The 27,869-nt window shown below is 52.5% G+C and overlaps 1 protein-coding gene across 1 annotated transcript in view; it reads left to right on the top strand.

Moving 5' to 3' along the window:
* Positions 1-5,111: 5,111 nt before the first annotated feature.
* Positions 5,112-27,869, top strand: part of LOC122393692 (5-phosphohydroxy-L-lysine phospho-lyase-like) — a 33,720-nt gene continuing 10,962 nt past the window's right edge. Inside the window, exons 1-3 of the mRNA XM_043389930.1 lie at positions 5,112-5,327; positions 22,366-22,550; positions 27,381-27,490. Coding sequence (XP_043245865.1) covers positions 22,534-22,550; positions 27,381-27,490 — 127 coding nt within the window. The 5' untranslated portion in view covers positions 5,112-5,327; positions 22,366-22,533. The remainder of the gene's footprint in view (positions 5,328-22,365; positions 22,551-27,380; positions 27,491-27,869) is intronic.

The raw sequence follows: 27,869 nt of genomic DNA, 5'->3' as shown, positions 1-27,869 counted from the left end.
GTGACCTCTGGACAGGAGGAGCCCACCAGCCAACCCAGAAGCTCAGCTGGGGTGGAGTGTTTCCAGTGTGGTGGCCGTGGACACTACCGTCGTCAGTGCCCCTCTGCACCAGGCAGTGCCCGTCCCCCTTCAAGGACAGTGAGGCGGCTGGGTACTCAACAGCCAGTTGCTGAGGTACGTACTGTGGTTCAGCTGGAAGGAGCCGATGTTCTGGCAGTTGTTGACACTGGCAGTGTGAACAGTCTTCTGAGTGACGAGTTGGCGTCTTCCCTGCACTTGAAGGTGGAACCAGCAGTGGATCGCTTCATTGCAGCCAATGGGACTGTCGTGACTACAGTTGGGAGGTCACAAGTCTGTGTCAACATCGGTGATGTGGAAGCCGTGTCCAGCTTCGTGGTGGTTCGTGACCTCACAGATCCAGCTCTGCTGGGAATGGACATTCTGCAGAAGGTGGGGGCTACTATTGAGTGTGCCTCTCGCAGCCTGGTGGTGGGTGGCAGGAAAATCAACACTGAGCTGCCCATCAAAACAAGAAATCAAGTCTCCTGTGCTGCTAGGTCGGAAACCTTCATCAACATCAGGCGGGTGGCAGCAGAGAAACCTGTCCTCTTCTGCCCAGAAGAAGTTGAAGGAGTGAGTGTGGCATCTGCAGTGCACCTGGCTCACAAGGGCGTTCCAGTCCGGATCCTGAACCTGAGTGAGGAGAAGGTGATCATCCCTGCAGGCACGGTGCTGGGGACTCAGGAGAGCATCACCGAGTGGAAGCCGCTGGAGGAACCTGAGGAGGAGACAGACCGAAGCCGGGACCCGAAGCTGCCATCCGTGGACCATCTGGATCCAGACGACAGGACCCTGTTCCACGAGTTACTGCAGGAGTACAGTGATGTGTTCTCCCAGTCACCTGAGGACATCGGAGACTACAAGGGGGGTCATCAGCTGGTCATCAACACCATTGGGAAGGAACCTGTTCGTCAACGAGCCTACCGCACACCTCTCCATCTTCGAGAGCTACTGAAAGAGAGACTGGACGCTCTGCAAGAACAGGGTGTCATCGAAGACTCTACGTCACCCTGGTCTTCACCCATCGTGATGATCAAGAAGAAAGATGGTGGCGTGAGGATCTGCTGTGACTACAGAGCCGTGAACGCCGTCATCAAGCACGACTCCTATCCTCTGCCGAGGATTGAAGATCTACTGCATGCTACAAGAAGGGCCAGAGTCTACTCTGTACTGGATCAACGATCTGCCTACTGGGCTGTACCCATCGCGCCTGAGTCCAGAGAGGTTACTGCATTCATCTCCGAGTATGGCCTCAAGCAGTGGACGCGTCAGCCGTTCGGGCTCAAGACGAGCCCTGGGATGTTCCAGCGGATAATGGAAGACGTACTGGAAGGCCTCAACTGGGAGACAGCAGTGGTGTATCTCGACGACGTCATCGTCTACAGCCCTTCCATGGGAGAGCACCTGACTGCGCTGAAACAGGTGCTGGTCCGGTTCCGACAGGCAGGACTGAAGCTGCATCCTGACAAGTGCCAGGTGGCTGTCAAGAAGGTCGACTTCTTGGGGCACCAGCTGGACGAGACGGGGATCCGGCCAACAGAGAGCAAAGTGGAAGCGGTGAAGCACTGGCCGCGACCGAGCAACCTGCAAGAAGTTCGTCGGTTCCTCGGAATGGTAGGGTACTATCGACAGTACATACCACGTTTTGCGGACAAGTCGGTGCATCTGACGAACCTACTTCAAAAGGAGACGCCGTGGAAGTGGACGGGTGAATGCGAAGAGGAGTTCCAGAACCTGAAGAAAGATCTTCAGTGGTATCCGGTCCTGCAGAGCCCAGACCCTGCAGACGACTTCGTGCTCACCACCGACGCGAGCGGCACAGGCTGGGGTGCTGAGCTAGGCCAGTCTACTGGTGTAGTGGCCTTCGCCTCTGGGAAGTGGACCCCAACGGAGAAGAACTGGAGCGTCACCGAGCGCGAGCTGGGTGCAGTGGTGAAAGCCACGTCCAAGTTCCATCACTACCTGGTGGGCAAGCCGTTCCTGCTGCGGACTGACCACGAGGCTCTGAAGTACTTGCAGCGCTCGAAGTGCCCATCCGGTCGACTGTTCAGGTGGATCGAGCAGCTGCAGCAGTACGACTACACCGTGGAACACGTGCCGGGACGCCAGATTCCACACGTGGACGCGCTGTCTCGCGTGTTCGAGATGGGCGCAGGGAAGCAGCAGCTGCGTCCGACGGCACCAGAGTTCGTACCGAGGGGAGGTGCGGCCGAAACTCCAGGGGACAACACTTCCAGGACTCCGGAGGAAGGCGTGTCCAGGACGCAGGACAGCGTTTCCAGATGTCTGGAGAGCGACGTGGACCAGACTGCGGAGAGCGGTGTGTTCCAGACTCTGGAGGAGGACACGGTGGCGACTCTAGTGGGAAGTGCGACGAAAGTGCAAGAAGGAGGTGTGTCTGTCTCTACAACTTCACAGGGAGTCAAGTCGAAAACGGCCGAGGGAGACGTGTCTGCGACTTCGGAGCGGTACGTCCGCCGCTCTACATTGAAGACCCAAGAAACAGCGGAAGACAACAGCAGCGAGACTGCTGAAGACGGCTTGGACGTTCACCTGCTGGGCGACCTGATTGCTGCAACTCGGACAGATCCTGTGCTGTGGCAGCTCATCCAGCATCTGAAGAAACAAGAAGTGAAGACGGACAAGTTGACAGAGGACGAGAAAGCTGAACTGAGGTTCTACACGAGGCTACCAGATCTGCGGCTGTACAACGGCATCATCCGGCGGAGTTCAAGAGGACATCAGCGGCCTCAGGTGATTCTGCCGACAAGTCAGAGACAACGTGCGCTACAACTGGCTCACGATGTTCCGATGGCGGGGCATGGAGGCGTCAGGCGGACTCTTCACCGCCTAACAGCCGGGTTTTTCTGGTACAACATGCAGCGTGAAGTGAGGCGGTACTGCAGAAACTGCTCATCCTGTCAGAAGACCAAACCGAAGTACACGGGCTGCTTGGAAGGTCGAGGAACCATCCCGGTGGAGGGAGAACCGTTTCTTCACTGGTCTGCAGACATCTTGGAGCTCCCTGAAAGTGAAAGTGGACACAAGTATGTGCTGGTGATGACTGACCTTTTCAGCAAGTGGATTGAGACTTTTCCTCTCAAGAGACAGACCGCTGAGGATGTGGCGCGGTGTCTGTTACAGGTCATCAGTCGCTTCGGTGTCATGAAGAGTCTTCTAACCGATCAGGGGCGAAACTTCGAGTGCGCTCTGATCAAAGGAGTATGCCAAATGCTCGGAGTGAAGAAACTGAGGACGACCATATACCACCCAAGCTGCAACGGGCAAGTTGAGCGGGTCAACAGGTCGCTGCTGGAGCTGCTGACTCACTACGTCAGGGAAGACCAGCGCGACTGGGACCAGTGGCTGTCGGTGGTCACGTCTGCCTACAACTCGAGCTGTCACAGCGCCACAGGTTTCTCGCCATGTGAGCTGGTCTACGGAAGATCGATCAAAACCATACTGGATGACGAGTTCAGCGTTGAAAATGTGAAGAACCAAACTCATCGCCAGTTCCTGCTGAAGCTGAGAAATCGGATGAAGCAAACTCAACAGCAAGCCCTGGAGCAGATCCAGAAAGAGCAGAGTCTAAGGACAACCACAAGACCGGCGACGTTCCAACCAGGTGACACAGTTTGGTGTCGGAACTTCACGGCAGGAAAAGGAGTAGGAGCCAAGCTCAAGCCGAAGTTCGAGGGCCCATACGTCGTAGTGGACACTCGACCCCCAGACTACGTGGTGAAGAAGGGACGGAAGCGACGACTCATCCATGGCTGTCATCTGAAGACAGGAGTACAGCAGACGACGGGTCGTGACGTAGCAGTCGAAGAGGACGAAGGAGGGAGCGACATAGAGAGGCAGTCGCCTGTCACTGAGGCGACTACTGGTGGACGACCAGTGGAGTGGACGCCCGGTGGATGGCAGCCGGCGCGGGCGGCTGACGAGCAGCTGCCGATGACGGAGACGGCGGCTGACGAGCAGCTGCCGATGGCGGCTGGAGGACGACCGGCGGCGGCTGACGAGCAGCTGCCGATGACAGAGACGGCGGCTGACGAGCAGCTGCCGATGACAGAGACGGCGACTGACGAGCAGCTGCCGATGACGGAGACGGCCGCTGACGAGCAGCTGCCGATGGCGGAGACGGCGGCTGACGAGCGGCTGCCGATGGCGGAGACGGCGGCTGACGAGCGGCTGCCGATGGCGGAGACGGCGGCTGACGAGCGGCTGCCGATGGCGGCTGGAGGACGACCGGCAGCGGCTGGAGGACAGCTGCTAATGACGGGGGCGATGCCTGGCGAGCAGCTGCCCGTGACGGAGCTGATGGCTGTTGGACGGCGGCCGACAGCACTGACGGCGGCTGAGGGGCTGCCGGTGACGACCGACGAGCAGCGACGGTCTGTTGCGGTGGTGAACGGTTCACACCAATTGGTGAGTGAGAGTGGACAGACAGTGGCACCATCTGTGCCAAGGACAGGGGCACTATCGGGGCCGACGACAGTGGCACCAGCTGTGCAGCCGACAGTGGCGCCATCTGATGCGAGCGGGACTCCGACGGGTGGTTCGAGAGTGTTTACTCGTTCAGGGCGTGAAGTGCGACGTCCGGCGCGATTCCTGGACTGATCGTGTGCAGAGAGTGTTTGGAGCGTTACTCCTTGTCCATACTCCCTGTTATAAGTGTCTCGTGTACTCTGCTTGTTTGCGGTGACGATGACGAGTGACTCGTTGGTTAACAGCTTAGAGGAGTTACTTTTGGACGTGAGTCCGGTTTAAGGAGAGGGGAGTGTAACGATAGAGACATAGTTTGTCGGTCTCCGGAAAGGGTTTTGTCGATATGGCCGCATTTGGCAGCGCGTGCGCCATTATTTTGTGTTGGTGCGCCATGGTTGTGGCGGTTGAGCGGCGTGGACGGGGCGTGGCCCGATGGAACTGTTGTGGGACGACGATTTCGAAAATAAAAACGAAAAAGGATTACGTGAAGACGTAACACATATAAGGCGCAAATGGCGCATCTGTTTCAATGCGATCTTGACGAACTCCATGCATTAAATGCAGGCAAATGCAGGCTGCAATGCTGCAATTGCAATGTGGTCAGTCAGTTCTCTATATACCGTGAATGTGGTTCAGCTTGGCACGTGTACGGTGCATTAAAACTGCTTTTGTATGGCTTATAAATCCAAGGATTCTGATGTCATTGTCAATGTGCACATTTTGATCTTCGGGTAACTTTTGCAAGGATTGCATCATCATTCACCTTGACCTTTCTGCAGGTGAGCACATGAGATGAGATAAATATTTTTGTTGAAGGGAAAACCCCTTTTGCTCTTGTCCACATGATCAATCTGCTGAAATTGATATTTATTTTCTTGAGGACTGATCACCAATTTACTTTTGGTGTGATCCCCTGTCCCCAAGTAAGAAGCAAATCACACGATATCCTCTGACCTGTGTGGTGTTTCACCGGTGATAGCAGCACGCGGCTATTCTGCTGATGTCACACTTGTGATAGTGTGGGAGCAATGGGCTTGTTGACATCGCCATGGAAACCCAGTTTGACACGTGTTGAAGCAGCGTGCTGCTATCACCGGTGAAACCGGGCCCTGATTTCATATCTGATAATTGAAATAAAAAAGTGTAGAATTAACAGGGCTACAAAACTGCCATTTCAGATTCTAAAAAAAAAATCGATTTTGACCTACAAAATTCAAAAAAGTGATTTTTTATATAATTCCCCAGAAATCACAAAATTTTTATTTTTTAAAACTAGTGTAGGTATATGTTTTAAAACTATTGGTTTGCTATTAAAATGCCAAATATGAGCTCGACAGCTCTATTTTTGGCAAAGTTATGGCAAAACACTGCTCAAAGTTTATTGAATCAAATTTTCAAACTCATTTTTCAGCAGTTATAGACCAAGTAGCTTAGAACGAAGACCATCATTGGAACCCGCGATGAGCTGCATCTAATAGATACCCCTTTTATGCCAAAAATATTAACTTTAAAATTCAATTTTTTGACCTGACCTTAAACTGACCTCTACCAGAATGCATCCTTAACAGGCTCCAATTATAGTCGTCTTACCCACACCATTGAATTTGAAATGCAAAATCAGTCATAAAATGTGTATAACATGACCCTATAGTTGGGTTCATGTTGTGACCCTTAGTGACCTGACCTCTGTGACCTGACCTGGCATCAGTGACCTCATTAAGCAACATATGTATTAGGCAACTAACGCAGACAACACTCTATCGATGATTTTCGATGCATGCCTTTTTGCGATGTTATAACGCATTCCTTAGAAGGCCCGTAATCGATGAATAATGTGACCTTTGACCTGACCTGTAACGTCGTCGGTGGCACCCAGACTGGAAAAATACACGTTATGCCGAATATGTCCGGTGTAGTGGCGGGATTGCGCCGAAAATTTCAGCGCACGTCCGGCGTAACTTCGCATTCGCCGAATTCAGCGCATGGCGGCGGACGAATTTTTCGGCGCAGGGCGGTCGCATAATTTTTTGGCGAAAGACGGTCACCGAATTTATGCGGTACGCTGGTCAATCTAGCACTTAGCAGCAGATTCGCCCCGCGGGCGGCTCTGGAGAGGTTGCGGGACGAGACGTCCCCGCACCGGTCGCCGTGTGCTCGAACTGGCGAGCCGCCCCGAGTCTACTCAGCGGAGGAATGGCCGCCCAGGTGAGGCCTCAACCTTCGGCGTAGAGATAGGTATGGACAACCTTGTTAAACGTTGTCAAGCGTCGTTAAGCAATAGCAGTGGGTTCCTGCCCACTGCAGTATCGAGAGGAATGAGAGTGCGGACGACCTGGCAAAACAGGCGGCTGCCCTGCCCTCAAACGCCCGATCGCTGACCAGGGCGGTTCATTGTGCGGCCTCGCATCAGTGGCGCGACAACTGCTCAGAATCACTATTCAAGCCACTCCTCGGGAGCACACCGCCGCTCCCTATCCCCGGAGAGGACCGAGAGGATGCCATTTCGGTGCACCAGATGAGGGCGGGCCACGGGGGCCGCTCGCTCCAGTACAGCAGCGAATCGGCTGTCTCCACTCCACCGCGTGCCAGCAGTGCCCAGACAAGCGGTGCCCAGCGGCGCTCTGCACCGTGAGCCGAGAAGAGGCTGATGTGCCGGAGCAGGTGCTGCTCCGCTGCCCGGCCCTCGCTGGCTCCCGCCGAGGTATTGGGTTTACGTGGAAATAAAAACTCATTCGAACGCTTAAAGGGACTATCCCACCTTCTAAAATGTTGTTAAAACCAGTTAAATTGTGCCCGACATTATAGAGTGGATGACCAGGAACACGGTTCTGGCATTTATTTTTCATTAAACATCTTAGGCTTCCCATATTCCAAACACAAACTTTCAAATATGTGACGTCACAGCCCAAAATTACCTCCTTCCCCAGGCCACATTACTGTCATAAAGCTGATTCTTTTTACTCTGTAGGCACCACAACAAAGTTCAGACCAAGTTTTAAGCGATTTTTCAACGAACAAACCCATTTAAATCAGAATGACTAAACGAGGTGACGTCACACTAACGGTCGCTCCATGTTGAAGATGGGGCCTTGTACAAGGCCCATTTTCAAATGAAGGGAACGAATTTCTTCAACACCAAGAGGCCGCGGGGGTTGTAACCTAGATAGATAGTGGTTTCTGAACCTCGCCGCAAACTTGGCTATCTCAACTCAAACCCCATGTTAAAGGTGGGATAGTCACTTTAAACATGGGAGAGCGTACAAGGCCCCGAAACACTGTCTGGTTGATAATTGATATAGCCTTGATCAGTAGATGTGCACATGTGCTTTTTATGAAAAGGGCTTAATTTTCGCACAAATAGACATCTAATTTTTGGCGCAAATCACGCAGAAATTTCGGCGCAAAATCGCATCCGCCGAATTTCGGCGCAAAATCGCATCCGCCGAATTTCGGCGCAAGAGGGTCTCACGGGCGTCCGGCGTAGTGTATGGATGTTTTCCAGTCTGGGGTGGCACCTACTATGGACGTGAAACCCCAGTTGAGACCCCACTTTATTTGCGATAATTTTTAAATGCGTTAACTCTCGTTGACGATATTCTGGCAATGTGTTTCAGAACCTGCCGAAACTTTTATTACTAAGGTATTTTGACGCCAAACGAGTATGAAAGGTATTTCTCATTGTTCCACGACAAATCGACAAATAAAAAATTAAATTTGCACCCACATATTTTATTCTTCGTTGAAAACTGGTGTAATAGGCTGTGATGGGCGGGGAAGCCAGCTGTGGGAAGGATTTTTTTCTTCGAACAACGGTTTCCGAGATATGGCCTCGGGCAATTCCTGGAGGTCACGCTGCAACCCTATGTTTAGCGGCTTATAACTCAGAAACTATTGTTTTTTATGATAAAAACTTTATATAGTTCAACTCACAATCAACCAACAAACATTTTGGCTATCTCGGATTTTCAATTTTTGAAAATTTTGGTCACGTGACCTTTTGACCTATTTTTCAAAGAGTGACCTTGATATTTTCCCCACTGAAAGTTGCAATTTTGACTGATGACGATTAAAGCCTTATCAATTGTCAGTCATATGCGATAATAAAAAAGTGGCCATCGCCCTGCGTTGACCTCATGTCAGGTCATTTTTATGACCTGTCCATTAATACGAGAGGGAGCGACAGCGAGATCTCGAGAACAAAGCAAGATTGCGACAAGTGGTAAACGGTACAGGGTACACACGGATAAGGTCTACAATTATTACTGAGGTCATTTTCAGGTCAGGTCAAAGATGACGTCACAGGGGCAAAAAGGAAGTCAAAATGGCGGCACTACATATGAAGTTTTTCTCGAATAACTTCAAGGTATCCCAGCTAGGAGCAAACTAATAGCACCATCGTGATCTTCTCGTCGATCCGCATCGAACCATATGTATGTTGACCTCGAAAGGTCAAGGTCAAAAGTTGACCTTAGGTCACGTGACCTAAGGTCATCATATATATCATTCGATGCGCCTTGACGAGCTGAGCACAATGAGTCCACCCGCGCATCTGTATCTCAAACCTGTAAGGAGTTATTAGCAAAAAAAAAACTTTGGTGACCTGTAATGATGTCACATGACCTTACAGTTGCCCAACAGCAAAACAGACCTCAAGGTAGGCAAAGTTGGTCCTATATGAAGTCAGTAGTCACTCATGGTATATTAGGCGATTCCGACGTGTTTTAGTTTAAAAGTAAGCGAGCCGATTTTTCCCCAATTGACTTTTAATGGGATGGTCAAGAAATTGACCTGACCTTAGGTCATCGATATCGAAATTCGAAGCGAACTGGCGCTAGGCCAAAGCAAACACAATGGTGCCTGTTCCACGTCTCTTTTTTTATTAGATCAAAAGGTAGAGCCAAAACTATTTTGACTTCCTTTTTACCCCTGTGACGTCATCTTTGACCTGACCTGAAAATGACCTCGGTAAAAATTGTAGACATAATCCGTGTGAATCCCGTACCGTTTACGGCTTGTCGCTCTCTTGCTTTATTCTCGACCCGCTCGTAATAATGGACATGTCATAAAAATGACCTGACCTGAGGTCAACGCAGGGCGATAGCCACTTTTTTATTCTCGCATATGAATGACAATTGATAAGGCTTTAATCGCCATCAGACAAAATTGCAACTTTCAGTGGGGAAAATATCAAGGTCACTCTTCGAAAAATAGGTCAAAAGATCACGTGATCAAAATTTTCAAAAATTGAAAATCAGAGACAGCCAAAATGTTTGTTGGTTGATTGTGAGTTGAACCATATAAAGTTTTTATCGTAGAAAACCAATAGTTTCTGAGTTATAGGCCGCCAAACATAGGGCTGCAGCGCGACCTCCAGGAATTGCCCGAGGCTATATCTCGGAAACCGTTGTTCGAAGAAAAAAAAAATTCTTGCCACAGCTGGCTTCCCCGCCCATCACAACCCATTACACCAATTTTAAGCAAAACATAAAATATGAGGGTGCAGGGCACTTGTCAGTTGTCGATTTGTCGTGGAAATTCACTCGTAATGTTAAATTTCACGGAACGAATCTGCTGATTGGGTAAAGGCTACGCGCTCATGGGGCGGAGCCACGTAATGACATCAGCGCTATGCTCCGCCCTACCCCTCCGGCGCTCCTTAACCCGGCAGGTGGTGGGCCTCCCGGCCACCTTCCGCGCGGTGGGGGGGGGGGCATTTTTTTGCCCCCCCCCCCCGTATCTCCGAAACTACTGGACGGATCCGGAAAAATTCAAACGGCGTTCGATAGCCCTGTCAAATTTGTCGTAGGAAACCAAATTTCATTGACCTCGGGGTCACCGATGACGTCAAAGGTCAGGTCAAAGATAAAATGTTTCACCGTTCACGGGGCTTCCAGGGAAAGCGCTATAACACCGAGTAAAACGCATTTTGTCCAAAATCAGCGATAGGGCCTCAGTTGTCTAGTACATATCAGTCGGGGAAACTGTGGTCAAATCTCCATTTTTGGAAGCCTTCCATTTTTGGAGAGGTTTTCCATACTTGGGTACGCATCTTCCAAAAATGAGTAGGGGAGAGTGGGGAAAGATGCCCAGGGTTTGACTATGTCATATATTATTCGAAAATGACGATCGGAAAGCCAAAACTTGGAGTTTCAACGGAAGCCGACATCATTTTTCTCCAAAAATAACACACTTTCGTGCCTAAAATATGATAACTTTTTTTGCTATTAAGCATTTTCCTGAAGAAGTGAAAGGGTGCATCTTACCCCACAGGGTGGGAAAGATGCCCCCTGTCGTTGGGTAAGATGCCCCCTGCACTATAAGTGACATAAATAGGCACGTAAACCGCCTGAACGAATCAGTAGTCCATTCGATCCTGCAGTAGACACCAAACGTCATCGTAAGGGCCCTCAAAAGTAGTCGTAAGGGGCTTCAGAGGTCATCGTTAGGGCCATCATAGTCCAGCGTGGCCAAACAAGCCTCCGTGGTGGCGTTCGGAGACCACTGTGAGCCCTTATAGGTCTTTATGATGCTTGAGGGCCCTCGAGCCCATCGTGGGGACCTCAGATGCCAACGCGGCCCGTGGAGCCAACGTGGGAGCCCTCAAAGGATGTCGTGAGAGGCCCTGGAACCAATAATGGGGCCCACAGAGGCCGTCGTGAGGGCTCTCAGAGTCAGATGCCGCCCAAAAATCGCTGTGCGGGCCGAGAGACCGGCATGGGGAGCACCCGACCGTACTGGACTCTCAATAGTCCCAGATCGGCTTTTGTCTCTCATCACAAGTACCGTAAGGTGGGGCTATTTGAGACAGTGGGGCTATTTGAGACAGTATTTAAAATTGTTATAAAATAAAAACCGTTGGAAATTTATGCTTAATTTTTGCTCAGGCGATTTACTGCTCGATTCCACACCTTCCTGAGCAAAAATATCACATAAAAATCAAACGCTCTTCATTTTATAGCGAGTTTAAATGCTGTCTCAAATAGCCCCACTGTCTCAAATAGCCCCACTTTACGGTATGTAATAAATGATTTGACGGGCTGCTTGAAGGACAGCCTACGGATTTAGGGGGCGTCTTTCCCCATCAGGACAGGGGGCATCTTACCCCAAGGTACCGAAGTAACATTAAATCAGCACCATTTGTTAGTCATAAAACTACACCCTGAAACAAACTGTTTGGGACACAGTACATGCATGTTAATGTATCACGACTATAGCAAGGGACGCAAAAATTAGCTACCTTCTTTGATATTTACAATGTTTGGACGCCAAAATATTTTTTGAAAGCAGCAAATAAAAAGCATGCAATCACCAGCCAGCCGTTGCCCAACTGAGCTTCGCAAATTTTTGTGCAGTTAACAAGGCAGGCTTGCGCTTTACGCTAAGAGCATTAATTTCCAGGTTCGATTCTTTGTTTCCCCGCTAGAGGGGGTGGGGCGTCTTTCCCACCCTGGGCATCTTACCCCACTCTCCCCTACGCTGACGACGTCATCGTACCCAAATATAGAAAATGTTGCGCATATGTTGGAACTTACTTATTTCCGCCGAACATGAGGCAAATGCGACTATCGCCCCTGGTCGCTTTCAATTCGCCATAGTGAAGTGTACATAATCTAGCGTGGGTGTCTAAATCCTAGCGTGGATGTAATTTATAATTTTTCAAAGTAATGAGTCGTGGAAAATTGACAAAAATATACCGACAAACGATGGTTTTATAAGACTTTATCAAACATTTTGTAAGCAAAAAGCATCAAAAACGAAAAGTAAATATCCTTAAAAGTACTTTAGTGATGGGCTATGCTTGTTTGATACCGCCGACTTTGTTTACAGTCCGGAATTGTCGGGACTGAGTGTGTGTGTGTGTGTGGGGGGGGGGGGGCGTCCCGGGAGGGTAGTGGCGAATAAAACATGTATTTTTGCTGTTTTCTGCATTTATTAGCATATTGCGTGGTTGATTTCAAATTTTTAAGGCTTTTGCCAAACATTTGGGTGGAGGTCTCGTCATTTTTCAATGTTTTCCCGGAATATGGGACGAATTAAATAGGCGTTGGTGCGCCGTTTTTCGTGCTTCTTTCTATGGAAGGAGCATGAATCTTCAATTTATATGAGGGATAGTAAGTTTAATTTAAACCATTTTTTGTCAGGATTATAGCTGTGTTCCTCCTGGTTGGTTATTGACCAGCTGTTTTCTGTTCTGAATTTCCATGTGTCCTCTAGAACACTGGCGGATCCAGGGGGGGGGGCCACCGGGGCCATGGCCCCCCCCCAAAAGCCTGAAAGGGGGGGCCAACATATCTTTTGGCCCCCCCAAAACACTTGGAGAAAAATTAATGTGAGAAGGTTGCGTAGTAGATACCTACTAGAATCAGCAGCGTGATTCAATAGCGTAGAGAAAGTCAGGGGCGCGGGAACTACTTTCAGACTGGGGGAGCACACCATAATAGAGATCAACCTAGGGTCCCCCCAAATCTAGTTTTCTCACCGGTTTTAGGCCACTTATTTTTCATCCCTTGGCTTTTTCAAAAAAAAAAAAGAAACAGTTGCAAAAAAGGACGGTATTCCGTCTGAAAGTTGTGGGGGCACAGCCCCCACTGGCGGATCCAGGGGGGCCACCGGGGCCATGGCCCCCCAAAAGCCTGAAAGAGGGGGCCAACATATCTTTTGGCCCCCCAAAACGCTTGAAGAAAAATTAATGTGAGAAGGTTGCGTAGTAGATACTATAATCAGCAGCGTGATTCAATAGCGTAGAGAAAGTCAGGGGCGCGGGAACTACTTTCAGACTGGGGGAGCACACCATAATAGAGATCAACCTAGGGTCCCCCCAAATCTAGTTTTCTCACCGGTTTTAGGCCACTTATTTTTCATCCCTTGGCTTTTTCAACAACAAAAAAAGAAAACAATTGCAAAAAAGGACGGTATTCCGTTTGAAAGTTGTGGGGGCACCGCCCCCACTGGCGGATTCAAGGGGGCCACCGGGGCCATGGGCCCAAAAAGCCTGAAAGAGGGGGCCAACAATCTTTTGGCCCCCCAAAACGCTCGAAGAAAAATTAATGTGAGAAGGTTGTGTAGTAGATACTTACTAGAATCAGCAGCGTGATTCAATAGCGTAGAGAAACCCAGGGGCGCGGGAACTACTTTTAGACGGGGGGGGGGGGGGGGGAGGTCACACCATGATAGAGATCAACCTAGAGTCCCCCCAAATATAGTTTTCTCACCGGTTTTAGTCCACTTATTTTTCATCTCTTGGCTTTTTCAACAAAAAAAGAAAACATTTGCAAAAAAGGCGGTATTACGTCTGAAAGTTGTGGGGGCACCGCCCCCACGGCCCCAGAGGTAGGGGGGGGGGCAAGCTGCCCCCCCTCCCCCCGGTTCCCGCGCCTATGGAGAAACTACCGGGTTTACTAGCTTCCTTCATAAAGTGTCGTCATGTCTTATCGTCACCCGAGAAGGTCTTATTGCATAAATATCGATTGAGCTGTCAAGTTAACAAACTTGCTGTGGCAGCCTGACCTGACATGACCCGGCAACTTTTCATTCACGGAATATGCGCAATAAATTTTTTAGGAAAACTCACTGAGTTTTCGTTGAAAAAAAAAACTTGTTTTGTTTCGTAATTGTACAAGAAGCATATGAGGGACCTTTTTGTCCCTTCCTGCGAAACGGTAAAAGACTTATTTCGGTCACAGCTCAGGCCAATCTCTAAGGGTCAGTCGGGTCACTTATTTCTTAAAAGGGTCCTTACGGCATCCAAGGACCAATTCCGGCTTTTGAGTGCGCCACATCAGCATTTGATGCTACGACAGATGTCGAAATCTGAATATATGTTACAGGCCGTATGAAAATTCGGTCCGTTTGCAAACGGCCTGGCCCAGTCAGACCATATGAAACTACCTGAAAACACCGGCCGTTTGCAAACTATGACCTGAAATATCAGACCGTTTGAAAACGACCTAGTTAGTTTCGGCCTAGCGGATCCAGGGGGGCACGGGGTCATGCCCCCAAGCCTGAAAGGGAAACAACATATATTTTTTGTCCCCAAAAACACTTAAGAAAAATGAATGTGAGAAGGGCGTAGTAGGTAGAGAGAAAATACCGTATCATTAAAAATCTGTGAGCTTGATAAAAGTGTTGGTCTTGTCTTCACCCAAGAAGTTCTTATTGCACACTTTAACCATGGATGAAAGAACCTTCATCCCCTGGTTCTCCTTCATCCATGCTTTAACTCTCGATCGACGTGTGAAGTTATCGTGTAAGGTATCATGAAGCCGATCGCGACGAAACTTTAGTACCCTCATGGTGACAAAGTCTGAAAATTTCATGACCCTGACCCAAGTGAACTTTGACTTGTGGCCTATTTCTCGAGACTATCCGTGCGTTCGGAGAGCATGGAATATTCACCGTCCCCGGGAATATTCCCCGTGCCGCGTTCGGAGGCGTATCTCTCTGAACGGCTAATCTCCGGAAATATTCCGCGCGCATGGAATATTCAACGGATTCCACGTGGAATGTGCCTCTCCGAACGCACCATATGTTTGGCCATGTTGGAGGCCATGTTTGGCCGGAATAGCGATTCGGCGTATGTCGGCTCACATTATCCGCGCTTTCATAGTCTTTTCGTGGTTTAAAACGCTCAAACATGTGATATGATGTTGCTCCCACGCATTAGGGCGGATGCCAATGTCACCTTACGGTCAAGTCAGGTCATTGACCTTTGATGACCTCGGTGCACTTTTCCGAGTTTAACATGTTTCTAGGATAGTTTCGTTTAGCTGATTTTGAATTTAGCATTTTGCAGCCATTTGAACATTTACGAAGTAGTTTTGATGCCTTCGTATCATGTTACGTAGCTGCTAGTGGTAGTGGACACCTGCTATACGGACGCCCATAAGTACCCCTGCTGGTTGATCTGACCTGACCTGCCCCGACATGGTCTAAACGCATGAAGACATTATCTATGATCCAAACTAACATGAAATTTGTGATCAGAACAAAAAAAAAAACGTATTACAGCCTTACTTTAGGAGGTTCTGACAGGTCCTGATTTTTCCGTCTTTTGGGTCTGTGACCTGACCTGGGCGGTGTTTCACGGCACGCTGCCAGCCGCTGCCAGCGCTGATGGCACTTTTGGTTTCAATGGAGACATCAACAAGCCTATACCCACAACACTACCGAAGGCTGACCTTAGCTCGCGGAATGCGCTGTCAGCGGCTGTCAGCACGACCGTGAAACACCGCCCTGGAAGGTCAACCAATGACCAAGGACCTTAAAATCGGGTATCATCGGCTTCGTCTCGTCACTCACGGGCAACACGCCTGTTTTTTTTTCCGCGAGCTCTAGCTTAATCAGGGGCCGAACGGCAGGGGGTCCAACCGACACCTCCCAGCCCGCGAAGGCTGCGCCACGCACCGACCCGGAGCGGGCTAATTGGTCGACAAAAGCAATTTGAAGTGTTTTCAAAGTAATATTTAGGCTCGGGTTGGGTGGGCTACCATTTCTATATTTTTTTTATTTTTAGTTTTAAAAAAATATCGTTTCAGGGCTGTGACGAAAAAATAAGTGGCCTAAATCCGATGAGAAAACAGGATTTGGGGGTACCCTAGGTTTGGTTACTTGCAGGAGTTGGCCCCCCCCCCCAAAACGCAAGTCTGGATCCGCCAGTGCTCTAGAAGTACCTACCTAGAAAAAGAGAGCAGTGCACCAGGACACCATGCTATTATATCACTATGTACATTGACATAGCATGCCTGTATTACCAACACTAGCACTGCTGCTTCTCCTTATATCAATGATCATAAATGGCAAAATCAACTATTAATGTTACACATTTAAAAAGGCCGTAACTTCAATCAAAGGATGGGAATCACAGTTGGGAACACTGAGATTAGGCCATCCAATTTTGAAAGCCCTCCATTTTTGGAAAATGCATACCCATTTATGGAAGGTCCTTCCAAAAATGAAATGCTTCCAAAGATGGAAGATTTGACGACAGTTTCCCCCACTGATATGTTGCTATTAGAGGTCACTGGTCGTACCAGGTCAGGTCACAGGTCAGGTCACCAAAGGTCACCAAGGGTCACCACATGAACCCAACTTTACTAAGGTTGTGCAATGCATGTTTTATGGCCAGTTTTTCATTTCCAACTCAATGGTGTTGGTTATAAGACAATCAGGTACGGTTTAGGTCTTTTTCTGGTGGAGGTCAGGTCAAGGTCAGGCAAAAAAAGGTCAAATTTCAAAGTTGATATTTTTGCATAAAATGGGTACCTATTGATTCGATGCAGCTCGTCACGGGGAGTCTAATGGTGGTCTTTGTTTTGCGCTACAAGGTCTAGAATTGCTAAAAATTGAGTTTGAAAATTTGACGTCATCAATTTTGAACAGTTTTTTTCGCTATAACTTGGCCAAAAAAAGAGGTATCGATCTCAGATTTGGTATGTAGATAGAAGGCGGTAGGGACTATCACATATATTCTGGTTTTTTTTCGAAATTCAAAAAACTGTTTGGATTTTTCGGCTATTATATTTTTAAAAAATCTATTTTTTTATTTTCGGGGGTCAAAATCCAATAAAATCGCAAACCGAAACAGCAGTTTTGTAGCCCTCTTGATTCGACACCTTTTATTTTTGAAACATTTTTCTGTATCTCTAAAGCTTCCCTGACAGCTCTTCCCGCCTGACAGCTCTTCCCGCGAAACCTTTTTTTGGGTCGAAAATGGCAGAAATGACGTTACTCTGACGTAATTAGCGGCCAACCTATCATAGCCTTTGGAATTTTTTTTGGTCACCATGCTAGCTACTCCCGGGAGGGTACTGAAAGTTTGGTGACGATCGGCGCAGCGGTTCTCGAGATATATCGATAAAACTAAAGGGGAAAAAATGCCCCCCCCCCCACCGCCTGGAAGGTTAAAGCAGGTGAAAAGTTCATTAACTCGATGGTACCGGATGGGATGTATCGCCTGCAATAGGCCCCTTTTGCGTAAGCCCGAGAGGGGGTCCATCTGATCTCCTTTCCCCCTATGCAGGTAGGTGCGAGGGTAGCTAGGGATGAGGTTAGTTAGTACGTACGTTAGCACGTACGTTCCCGATCCAACGGATCAACTACGACCATTATTTTGACGATCGGACGAATACTTTGGGCAGTTTGGCGCGCCCATGCACTCCTTTGAGGGATGAAAAAGGACTAGAATGGTGTCCATACTGGTGTTCCCGGCCTACAGCTTAATGACCTATTGGCTATAGGGACAGGGAGCTCTTAAAAGCGATTCAGCAACTGACGTATTTGTTGATGTTGCTGACGCCAACTTCACTGGCATAATAACTAAAAAATCATACCTACCTACTCTTCATCGTAAAAAGTGAGGGGGGTCGACACCCCCGGTTTTCCAGGGGGATCACGAACCCCCGACCCCCTCCCCCCGTCGGCTACGCCCCTGCTGTCAGCTCAGAATTAGGTATTTCAGCTGAAAGCCACTACCCTGCGCGTGTTTGCAATGCCAAGGCTGCAATGCACCTCCAACATTCCCGCATTCGCCCCATAAATTTGCTCTCCTCTGACGCACCATTTGCTGCTGATTGTTGAGTCATGAGTGTGTTGAACGCTGCTGGCATTGAGAGCTGAGGCGACATCAGACATGTGAAAACGCCCACTGTGAGCGGGTCGGAGTCGGTCGGCGCGCTCCGCCCCCCCTCCCCCTGTGCTGGGGGCGGGGGCGGGGGGGGGGGTGCCGGCCGGTGGCGCAGCAGTGAGTGGTCAGTGCCGGCAGTGAGAGGCCACAGCCTGTCTCCCTGAGTCCCCGCCGCGCTGTCTGGTGCCGAGGGGCTGGGGCGTGTGTGTGCTGCGGACTGGCGGTGTCCAGTGTCTACTCGCTGCGGACTGACAGTGTTCAGTGTCCGCCCATTGCGGACTGGCGGTGTCCAGTGTCTGCTGTGGACTGACGGGTATCCACCGGACAGTGTGGACTGTCTGTTGGACAGCAAACCGTCACTGCACCCGCCGCTGGTAAGGTGACGCGGTCCTGTGACACCCGGTGCTGCTCCGCCCTGAACACAGGGTGCTCTGCACGGCGTGCCCCCCGCCCTGAACACAGGGTGCTCTGCACGGCGTGCCCCCCGCCCTGAACACAGGGTGCTCTGCACGGCGTGCCCCCCGCTGCTGCGAAACTCAGACGCCGAGGGAGCTGTCTAACCCTCAGCCCTTTCGAGCATAGGGGGCAGGGGCGGATGGCCCTGCCTGCCCGCCGTTTTTTTCGCGAATCACGCGAAAAACGCGGCCGATTGCAACGTAACTTTCAGTACCCTTGAGTATCTATATCTTATTCACACATTCCCTGAAAATGTCATGGTCCTACCCCAGATGACCTTTGACCTGTGGCCCGAGACCATGTCGGGCCGGAATGGCGAATCATCGGCGTATGTCGGCGCATATTATCTGTGTGTTTCCAGAACTTTTGTTGATTAGGAACATGCCAACATACATATGAAATAATGTTTGTCCCATGTATTATAGTGGGTGTCAAGTTCACTTGAAGATCAGGTCAAGGTTATTGACCTTTGGTGACCCCAGGTGACTCAATTTTACAACTATTTAGGATAGCGTTTAAGCCTTTTTACAATTTGGCACTCATTTCAACATTTGAGAAAGTTTTAGTGCCTGTGCAGCATGTTACGTAACTGTCAGTGGTGCAGTCTGACTTACTATGAATTGCTGACTGGACGCCGTCTGGGCCCTGTTTCACGGCCGCTGCCAGCGCGCTGCTATCACACTTGTCAAATTGGGTTTCCATGGAGACATCAACAAGCGCGTATCTCCAACACTGCTACAATGATGTCACATATGTGACGTCAGCTCGCGAAATGCGATACCAGCGTGAGCAGTGTGGTAGCAGCGTCCAGTAAACACTGCCCTGGTTGAAATGAAGTTCAGGTGACGTGTCCCGACCTACCCCAAATGCGTGTATACATCACCTTTGAGCTAAACAAATACCAAATTCGAAATTAGGACCCCGAAAAACATAACCTCTTTGTAAGAAGTTCTAGCAGGTCCCGATTTTCCCGATCTTTGGGACGTTGACCTGATCTGAAAGTTTAACCAATAACCTAGGACCTTGAAATCGGGTATCGTCAGCTTCCTCTCGTCACGGGCGTCGGAGAACACGCTCATTTTTTATTTCTCACGAAGCTCTGGATTGATCAGAGGCCGAACGGGTGCTGGGGTCCCAACGGACTCCGTGACACGGCGGGAGACACAGACACGGCGGGAGACACGGCGGGCTGTCAGACACGGCGGGAGACACGGTCAGACTGTCAGACACGGCGGGAGACACGGTCAGACTACTGGTCAGACACGGCGGGAGACACGGTCAGGGTGTCAGACACGGCGGGAGACACGGTCAGGCTGTCAGACACGGCGGGAGTGGCGGTCAGGCTGTCAGACACGGCGGGAGTGGCGGTCAGGCTGTCAGACACGGCGGGAGACACGGTCAGGCTGTCAGACACGGCGGGAGACACGGCCACTGGTCAGACACGGCGGGAGACACGGTAAGACTGTCAGACACGGCGGGAGACACGGTCAGACTGTCAGACACGGCGGGAGACTAGGTCAGGCTGTCAGACACGGCGGGAGACACGGTCAGGCTGTCAGACACGGCGGGAGACACGGTCAGACTGTCAGACACGGCGGGAGACACGGTCAGACTGTCAGACACGGCGGGAGACACGGTCAGACTGTCCGACACGGCGGGAGACACGGTCAGACTGTCAGACACGGCGGGAGACACGGTCAGACTGTCAGACACGGCGCCGCCATCGATCAGCCGCTCTCACGAGTGGCCGGCGCCGGGACACGTGCGCCGCTCTCTGTGGCGGTGAGCCACGCCGCCGAAAGGTCAGCGGGCCGGGCCGGTCTGGAAACTGTGGCGCACCGGCCGGCCGATCTACCCCGGCCGCCTGCAGTTCGCAGATAACGAGAGCAGGAGAGGAGGACAATGAGTGCTCTGTGACTTCCACCCCAGTCCGAACTGGACTGTATCAGGACTTGCAAAAGCGCTGGGCCGATTGACATGCGGTCGGTCCTTTTTTTTTTGGTAGTCCCATCCCTGCTACCCCGTAATTGACTATTTTCGATGCATCTACATATGTAGGTACGTGACCGTCGTGGCACGTGCTACTTAGAAAGCCAAGAGTGTTCCAGCTCTGTTCTGCCGGAGTGGCGATTTTGAGAGGTCTTTACTCTGCAACCGCTTGTGCGATTGACTGGCAATGCTTTTAACCTTAACCCGCGCCCCGTAGGGAGGGGGGTGGCGTAACGACCCCCGTGTCCTTTTCCGTAGATATCTCCTAAACGACTGCAGATATCGTCACAAAACTTTAAGGACCCCACCGGGCATCAATGTTGCACATTGTGACAAAACATTTTTCCAGAGGCTATGATAGGTTGGCTGCAAATGACGTCAGAATGACGTCATGCTGTGCCATTTTCGACCCAAAAAGGTTTCGCGGGAAAAGCTGTCAGGCTTTCAGCTTTGAAGATGAGAAAAATGTTCAAGACATAAAAGGTGTAGATTTAACAGGGATATAAAAAAGCTATCTCGGATTTTTTGGTTTTGACCCCCCAAAATCAAAAACGATTTTTTTATATACCTAATAGCCAAAAAGGCAAAAACTCAAAGTTTTTTATTTCGAAAAAACGGAATATGTGTGATAGTCCCTACCACCGTCTATCCACGTGCCAAATTTGAGATTGATACCCCTCTTTCGCAAGTTATAGCGAAAAGACTTCAAAATTGATTGGGTCAAATTTTCCAACTCAAGTTTTAGCAAGTTAAGACCACGTAGCGCAAAACAAAGATCACTATTAGACTCCCCGTGACAAGCTACATCGAATCAATGCCCAGTTTATGCAAAAATATCAATTTTGAAATTTGCTCTTATTTGACCTGACCTTGACCTGAACTTCACCAGAGCATAACCTAACCTAAACTGGCCCCAAAGGTTGCCTGACCAACATAATCGCATTTTTCATGTAAAATTGACCATAACATGAATCACACGACACTTTCGTATTGTGACCCTCAGTGACCTGACCTCTGTGACCTGACCTGGTATCAGTGACATGAAATAGCAAAATATGTGTTTTGCGAACAATTCCCCCGTCGATGATTTTCAATAACATGCCTTTTACTCGCTTTTACAACACCTTTCTTGAAATGCCTGTAAACGGTGAAAATTCGACCTTCCACCTGACCTGTGACGTCATCGGCTGGACCTACTCGTAGGTCAATGAAATTGGGGCACAAGGTATTTCCGTGGTAGGGCTACCCAACGCCGTTTGGATTTTGAAAATCGGACGGTAAATTTCCGAGATCTTGGGAGGGGGACTAAACGCCCCTCCCCCTACGGGTGCTAGGGTCCGCCGATAGCCTTACGGGGCGCGGGTTAAGGTGCTACTACACGTATGCACTTGCAGGGCGTGCGCCGTGCTTCTAGATCTCGAGAACGGCTGGGCCGATTGCACTCAAACTTAGCACACTGCTAGTGCCCGGTTAGTAGAATGCCGTGCACAAGCTAGTTGGAAGTACCCTAGAGGGTACTTCTAGACTTCTAGGGTACTTGGAAGTACCCTAGAGGGTACTTCTGAAATTGCGAGAGCTCGCAATTTCACACGTATGAGGGTCCTCTCTCTCGCTCTCTCCTTCTTCGCCCAAAGACTCTTACTGGTACATGCCTAACCATCGGATAGTTACGCCCTCAGGACTCAGCTCAGATTATGCATCCTATTCCCATGACAAGGTGTATGACGGTGCTTTCCCGTTCCATGTTGCAGACGAGTCGTATTCGTTCAGCGGCCGTCGGACAGAAGCGGACCCTGATTGGCCGGTCCCTGCGGCGGCGGGCCCTGATTGGCTGGTCCCGGCGGCGGCGGGCCCTGATTGGCCGATCCCGGCGGCGGCGAGCCCTGATTGGCCGGGAGGACGGCTCCCTCGTCTTCACCATGTCGAACGCCTCTAAGTGAGTCCACGGCCTCCTCGGCGTACCCCGGTGGCGGAAACCGGCGGAAACCGGCGGCGGCCGGGCTGCTGAACGGGGACCGGGCGGGGGGGGGGGGGGGGCATTTAGCGCTCACTAGCACTTCAGTGTACTGTGGATGGGGGGGGGGGGGGTCTTCGCCCACAGCGCTGCCTCTCAAGCGTACGGCTCTCGCGAGATTAAGCGGTAGGTTTTGCACTTTTACATTTCCGGTTATATCTCAGAAACTAATCGAGCTACGATGAAGCCATTTATTTTACACCATCATGGCCGGCTTGTGAACCAACAAGTCGATCGCATCTTCAACATTTAAAAGCTTAAGACCACAAAGATATAGCCTGAAGTACACTAAATTTTCTAGGTGCAAAACTTACCGCTAAAACCCGCGAGACCTGTACCTACATAAATACACTAGCTGGACTGGACACCTGTCGCCATCCACGCCGTGGTTCCGATCCGACTGACCCGTCGGGACTGACACAGACTGTGACAGAGTGACACAAACCGTGACATAGTGACGCAGACTTTGACATACTGTGACATACACGGACTGTGATATACTGGCACAGACTGTGAAAGACTGTGGCATACTGGCACAGACTGTGACAGACTGACACAGACTCACGGCTGACGCCTCGGTGGTGGACGTGTGATGGGCAGCGGATGCTGATTGACTCCGTGGGTACTAACAGTCTCTGCGGATGCTGACAGACTCCGCGGGCGCTGACAGACTCCGCGGGCCGGCCACGGGGTGCGATCCGCCGCCAGACGCGCCGCCCCTGTACCGGTGATCTGTCCGGCTGATAGCGTCCATACGTGCATGTGTGGCCGGGACGGATTAAAACTGCAGCGCGGGCGCGGCGGCCGGTCCGGTCCGGTCCGGTCCGGCGCGGCGGGACGGGACGCTCGATACGGCCGGGTCACAGGGTCCGTACACTGCACGTGCTGACGGAAATACCGGCCGGCCCGCCGCCTGCGCCGCGCCGCGCCGCGCCGAGAGGGCCACGGCCCCGACAGACGCGGTACCGGTGAGGTACAGGCGGGGTGCAGGTGGGGTACAGGCGTGAGGCGGAGTACCAACGCGGTGCCGGCGGGGTACAGACGTGAGACGCGGTCCCGGTGGGGTACAGGCGGAGTACGGTGGGGTACAGGCGGGGTACCAACGCGGTGCCGGCGGGGTAGCGGTAGGGTACCGGCGGCTCGCAGCAGTCTGGGGCCCGTCTGTGATGTTGCCGTCCCGCGGAATCTGGCCAGACGGCAGACCGCGGGCCTCTGGACCGTCCCCCCGCGGTTCAGGGAGGGAGGGAGAGGGGAGGGGGACGGCTGCGGCAGGAGCCGCGCGTGCTGTTGCGTAAGTGGAGCGCGCGTGGCTGTGTGTGCACGGCCACTGTGTGCACTGTGCACACGGCTCCGGGATGGACGGCACGTCCTCCGGGGTGCATTGGGTACCTGCGGTCCGGACACGCGTCTCACCCCCCCCCCCCCTCCGCCGTGCGTCGGGTACCTTTTGACCGTGCTGCGCCCCTCGGGAGGCCCTGCAGTGAGCCACCGGTCGCCGCCCTATCACCGGCGGCCGTGAGTCAGCGACCCGGCCGGAGCTGTCGGCGCAGAGTCACCGCTGTCACAGTGTCACAGTGTCACCGCTGACACAGTGTCACAGTGTCACCACTCCGACCGACCGTCCGCAGAGTCACCGCTGACACAGTGTCACAGTGTCACCGCGCCGACCGGCCATCCGCAGTGTCACCGCTGACACAGTGTCACCGCTGACACAGTGTCACAGTGTCACCGTGTCACCGCGCCGACCGCCCGTCCGCAGAGTCACCGCTGACACAGTGTCACAGTGTCACCGCTGACACTGTGTCACAACTCACAGTGTCACAGTGTCACCGCGCCGACTGGCCATCCGCCGCCGATACCGCCGGTGCTGAGAGGGTTCAGGTTACAGATGATCCGGCGTCCTGCGACCAATAAAACTAACAAACCTCGGCGGCGGGACGCTCTAACATGAAACAGTGGCGTGTCGGCGTCTGTATGATGGAGCGTTATTGCGGCTTATCCATGGACGTGAACGGCCCCCCGGAGACTGCCCATGGGAAGACAAACTGAGGGCGGGCCCGCTATGTATCGCGTGACCTTTGGTCTGACGGGGAGGCACTCTTCAATCAGTGGTGTCAGACAAATAAGCCACCCAAAACTCCAATAAGCTCTTTAGATTGCTGGCGGTGCACCGGTTTGAAAATCACGTCGTTTGTTGTATTTATTGACGGTGCCGGTCTGCCGACGGTATCTTCTGGAGCAGGGCTCTCCCCGTGTCGGCCTCAGGGGCTGGTGACCGGCCGCCGTTGGGAGCGGTACTCTGACCTGGGTACTCTGTCCAGAGGGCAGACCAGGGTCGCCGGTCCCCTGGGGATAGGGGAGCCAGGCCATTCTGCAGCCTCTGAACTGGCCAGGGCCCCAAGCTCGGCCACTCTCGTTGTCAGTCGGGAATCGATGATCATATCGAGGGTTCTGTCTGCACTGGACGGTTTCTGCACGGCTGCCGGCTGCCTCTGCGGCCGGTCTGACCATGGGGCGGCACGGACCGGCGAGTCGGACCCCGCCGTCTGATCCCGCATCTGATACCGCCGCCTGATCCCGCCGTCTGATCCGCGTCTGATCCCGTGTCTGATCCCGCGTCTGATCCCGCGTCTGATCCCGCGTCTGACCAGCCGTCCGATACCGCACAGAACGCTGGCGGTACCGGCGGCATCAGACCGTCCCGACAACAGCAGAGATCGGCGGCGGTCACCGGCGACAGCAGAGATCGGCGGCGGTCACCGGCGACAGCAGAGATGGGTGGCGGTCACCGATGCCGCGCCGTGGCCTTGGTGCGGGAGGTGCGCCCGCCGGACAGGCCGGACAGGCCGCGCCCGGCCGCCGGACTGCACGGGCAGCGGGCTCGGGTCGGCGGACACCCGCTGTCGCACACCCCCGCTGGCTGGGAGCGGCCGGCGCACACCCTGGCTGCTGCCGGTGGCCGGTCGGTGGCCCCTCGCTGTCGGTCGACGGCCCCCCGCTGTCGGTCGGCGGCCCCTGGCTGGCTGGGAGCGGTCGGCACTGTCGGTGGCCGGTCGGCGCATATACCCTCGCTAGTGTCCGCGATAGGAATCCGATCATCGGCTGAATCCGGGCAGCGGCTGACGCAACGCTGTCCGGAAAACTCGGCGCGGTTTCATCAGCCAGTTTCATGGCGATCCTTATTACTTTATTAAGCTCCCTGCACACAGCTCCGAGGGATCGTGGCATACTGCCCTGCCTGACCGCTGTGCGTCCTTGGGTGCACTGAGCGCTGAGAGGGATATGATCCGACGCTCCTACTGGTCAGGGGGATATGGTCCGACGCCCCGAGCGATTAACTAGACGGATATGGTCCGACGCTCCTACTGGTCAGGAGGATATGGTCGGACGCTCCGAGCGATTAATTAGACGGATATGATCCGACGCTCCTACTGGTCAGGAGGATATGGTTGGACGCCCCGAGCGATTAATTAGACGGATATGATCCGACGCTCCTACTGGTCAGGGGGATATGGTCCGATGTTTGTACTGGTCAGGGGGATATGATCCGACGCTCCTACTGGTCAGGAGGATATGGTCGGACGCCCCGAGCGATTAATTAGACGGATATGGTCCGACGCTCCCAGTACCTATGTGAATGGGTCTGGTCCGACGATCCGAGCGGTGCGATGGATCTGGTCCGGGTGCCCCTGCGCGCGCCTCGTGCCGGGCTGACGCGTGTCGCTGCAGTGCCATTATTTCTGTATTATTGCTGTACTTGTGTGGATTCGCCGTCGGGAGCATGTAGTGAATGCTCCAAGGAGCGAGAAGGAACGATTGTTTACATTATTTTTTTTTTACGTTCGTGACTCGTGAGCCTACTACGGTGAACTATTTCATTATTTATCGCTATTGGAGATGGAACGTTCCACCAATTCCTCCCCTTCACAACAAGCGCAATGCAGCATCTGATAGTAGCTACTGCTATCTGAGCTACCAGAGGCGATGTTTGTCGGATATGAGTCCTGCATTGCTGTCCAATGGCAATGTCCATTGTCCATGTCTGCTGGACATTGGGTATGGACTGCGGACTGCGGCCCATGCCGGTCGGACATAGACGACTGCTTTTCTATAGGAACGGGTGGGAGCTGCACTCGTGCTCCTGTCCACAGTGTATATAAATGCTCCTGTCTTTCGGGGAGTGGGATTGCATACCTCGGAAGGGACTCTCCGGCCGGCCGCCGCCCGATACTCTCAGACGCGGCTCAGAGCGGCTCAGAGCGGCTCAGACGCGACACAGAGTGGCTCAGACGCGACTCAGAGCGGCTCAGACGCGGCTGCACCATCTGCACCGGCAGCAGGCCGCGCCCTGCAGCACCGTTTGTGGAGCACGCCCAACCTGTACCCGCCAGCAGCCGGATCGACCTGTACCTGCCAGCAGTCGAATCGCCTCGAGTGTGGCGGGAGGTGGCGTGCCTCGTCAGGACCTGCGCTGCTCACATGGGTCAAAACACAGCTACTTCTGGGAGTGGGTGTTTGTCACCGGATGGTATACGACTGTGTGTACCGGTGTGGTGAACACCGTTTGTCTGACTGACCCGTTGGTGGCAGCTGCGCCCCTGTGATCGTTACCCTCTGCCGCTCACTATGTGACGCTGCTGTGGTGTGCCCTGTGTGCCCTGTGTTACCCGTGTGCCCTGTGTACCCTGTGTGTCCTGTGTGCCCTGTGTGCCCTGTGTGACCTGTGACCTGTGTGCCGTGTGTTCCCGGCAGCACGCCGCTGCATTTCGGCGACTCGCTGCGTCTGACGCGGGCCTCCAAGCAGTACATGTATGACGACTCCAACACCGAGTATCTGGACTGCATCAGCAGCACCGCACACGGTCAGTGTCCCCCCCCCGGTGTCCCCACCGGTGTCCCCCCTCCGGTGTCCCCCTCCGGTGTCCCCCAGGCAACCAGTGTCCCTCACTGTCCCCCCTGCAGTGTCCCCCAGTATTCCCAGTGTCCTCTCGGTGTCCCCCAATATTCCCGGCTGTCCCCCTGACGCCCAGTATCCCCCCTACTATCCCCAGTGGGCCACTGCCACCCGCTGGTGGTCCCAGTGTCCCCCTGACGCCCAGTACCTCACCCCCAGTGGGCCACTGCCACCCGCTGGTGGTCCACATTGTACCCCTGACGCCCAGTATCCCCCCGTATATCCCCCAGTGGTCCACTGCCACCCGCTGGTGGTTCACATTGTACCCCTGACGCCCAGTATCCCCC

This window comes from Amphibalanus amphitrite, unplaced genomic scaffold, assembly GCF_019059575.1.
Source record: "Amphibalanus amphitrite isolate SeventyFive unplaced genomic scaffold, NRLGWU_Aamphi_draft 000548F_arrow, whole genome shotgun sequence".
NCBI classification, from domain to species: domain Eukaryota; kingdom Metazoa; phylum Arthropoda; class Thecostraca; order Balanomorpha; family Balanidae; genus Amphibalanus; species Amphibalanus amphitrite.
This window is presented reverse-complemented; position numbering and strand designations above follow the sequence as displayed.